The sequence below is a fragment of the Eptatretus burgeri genome, chromosome 6, assembly GCF_056783735.1.
Source record: "Eptatretus burgeri isolate ZD-2024b chromosome 6, Ebu_testis_v1, whole genome shotgun sequence".
NCBI classification, from domain to species: Eukaryota; Metazoa; Chordata; class Myxini; order Myxiniformes; family Myxinidae; genus Eptatretus; species Eptatretus burgeri.
In genome coordinates this window covers 93,411,185-93,413,684 of record NC_140966.1, presented here as the reverse complement: position 1 = coordinate 93,413,684, position 2,500 = coordinate 93,411,185, and the positions used below count along the sequence as shown (strand labels likewise).

General features: G+C 39.8%; 1 protein-coding gene across 1 annotated transcript in view; it reads right to left on the bottom strand.

Annotated features, from left to right (window-relative positions):
* The window catches only part of LOC147025353 (choline transporter-like protein 1), a 75,542-nt gene that overhangs the window by 853 nt on the left and 72,189 nt on the right, over positions 1-2,500 (bottom strand). Inside the window, exons 14-16 of the mRNA XM_085886248.1 lie at positions 1,825-2,061; positions 1,145-1,246; positions 1-887 (exon numbers count right to left, since the gene is read on the bottom strand). The exon at positions 1-887 is cut by the window's left edge and continues 853 nt beyond it. Coding sequence (XP_085742374.1) covers positions 870-887; positions 1,145-1,246; positions 1,825-2,061 — 357 coding nt within the window. The 3' untranslated portion in view covers positions 1-869. The remainder of the gene's footprint in view (positions 888-1,144; positions 1,247-1,824; positions 2,062-2,500) is intronic.

Here is a 2,500-nt window from a genome sequence, read left to right as displayed (position 1 = left end):
TGAGGTTTCACTGTTATTCCTTTTGAAAATAAGCAAACAAAAGCAAAAAGGTGAAACATACATGAAACATGTGTTGACCCCAACACAAGACAATGTCTTTAAGCATAAGGACACCAAAGAGAAGTTCAAAAAGTGAGGATAACAGGAACAGTTTTGGGGGTTATTGGGGGTGGGGAGGGGGGGGTGATTGGAAATTATAGATATGTTTGACCTCCACCAAATTATACAGCAATGTCAGATTCATCCTTGAAGAAAGTAAAAGAAAATAATTCATGGAACATTGCAATCAGGCCTGTATTTGGGCCTTACAGCATCCAGGAAGCAAAACAATAACCATTGGCCGTGAACCAGCAAGATGAAGTATAGCAGCAAGAGAAGAGAAAAAGCTCGTCCCGTGTGATGTAACCGAAAGCAAAACAAAGAAAAAAAAATCCCTAATATGTAGTGTGGAAATTCAAGTCAAAGGTCGGTCAGTTTTAGGCGACGGAAATATTGATGCAAATGATTAAGAAAATGTATAAAGTGGCGGTACAAAGGTGCGAGACAAAGTTGGGGAAAGAAGGGAGTAAAAAAAAAAAAAAAAAAACAATCATGAGGCATGGTGAAAGTGTTCATACTTCTCCAAACCATTCCCACTTCCAAGATTTGAAAACATAAAACAAAGGACTAGTGGTTGAAAAGGAGAAGAAAAAAAGAAAAGAAAAAAATGGTTCAGGGTAACAATGTGGTCATTTGTAAAGTCGAAACATCGATTATAAAAGAAGGTGCAATCAGCACTGGTCGATGACCACATCCTTCGACATACATCTGCACATGAGTCTGTCATATGGATGGGGTAGCAAACCTTACTGTTCCGAAGAACCCTCAAATCAGACTGCACTGGCCGCCTGCAAAGAGATGATGCAACATGACAGTTAATTACACGAGTTTGAGCCATGACAAACTTGCCTAAAAGTATACTATATATATATATATATATATATATATATATATATATATATATATATATATATATATATATATATATATATATATATATATATATATATATATATATATATATATATATATACATATATACATACGTATATCAATCAATCAGTTGTACATCGTTAAAGAGGATCTAGAGCCATGCTCTTCTTACACCAGGGTGACTGTCCCTCCCTTCTTTGCCATCATCTTGCTGTTTGCGCCGCCGTTTGCGGTCTAGTTCCGCCATAGCCTTTTCGCTGTTCTTCACGTACTCCTAGAGTGGCACCAAGAGAAAATAAGGGATGAAGCTTCGGAGAGAGACGTCGACTTGTTACAAGCACATGGAAAAGGAAGATGAGCTCCATTACTTTCTGCACGCGTGCACTCGACAGTACCGTGGACTATACTTCCCAAGAATATGTGGGGAGGCAAACTGAGGAAAATGAATTTGAGAAAAATTGAGAGTGGGAGTGAAATTGGACAAAAGAAAAAGAGCATGGCAATGAGGATGAGTGAGAGAAGGAAAAGTTATGATGGAGGGAAAGGGAGGAAAAGGAGTGCAGGGAGTGATGAGGGAGTAATAAACATCATTCTTGTCCTTTATTTGCTGCATAACACCCTCATTAATCCGTACATCAATCTGTTTTTGTTTTTTTGGGGGGAGACTTTCAGGACGATATATATATATATATATATATATATATATATATATATATATATATATATATATATATATATATATATATATATATATATATATATATATATATATATATATATATATAATCCTCAAAAAGTGAGAATAGAAAAAACAACAAAAAACATTTTAACATTGGTGGATGGCGCACACACCATGAGAGAGCGGTCCATGAAGTACTCGCGACCCGGCGAGCCATCATTGTGTGCCGTGTCAATGGCAAAGCACAGGAAGAGGACATCCACGACGGCCTGGAAGACTGTGAGGAAAGTGTCTGCAACCAAGTAGGCGAACAGTGCCGACAGCAGGAGCGGCACGACCCACAGGAAGAGGTCACGACGAGCATCCAAGAGCAGTGCGCCGGCGAAACACGTCACACACACCACCAGCGCCTGCAACAAATGCAGATCCCACTGAGCACAACTCCCTGCAACGGTATCACCAGCAAAGGTCTTGCCCGGTCTAAAACATCCCCGCTCACTATACTGTCACAGAATTGGTGGAGCACAGTTCCACAGTATAAATGTGGGAGCCACTGATCACACTGCGTTTGTAATCCTCCAAGGAAGGGTCACGTGGTAACAAAGCGGTACAGCCGCTAAACTCTTCGGTGCGTGCTCGGATATGTGAGAAGGCAGAGTGTTGCACGACGCATGGATGCAATACAAATCATCAATTTTAAACAAGTTCACTCAAGGTGTATTCAGCTCAGCAATTCTTCGGCTCTCTGAAAATTAAAATCAAAGGGTGTTTCCACATTTGCTCAAGAATTAAGGAAGTTTGCGAGTATGACTAACACACTCTATCGGTGCAGAAAAAAATCTGCTGGTC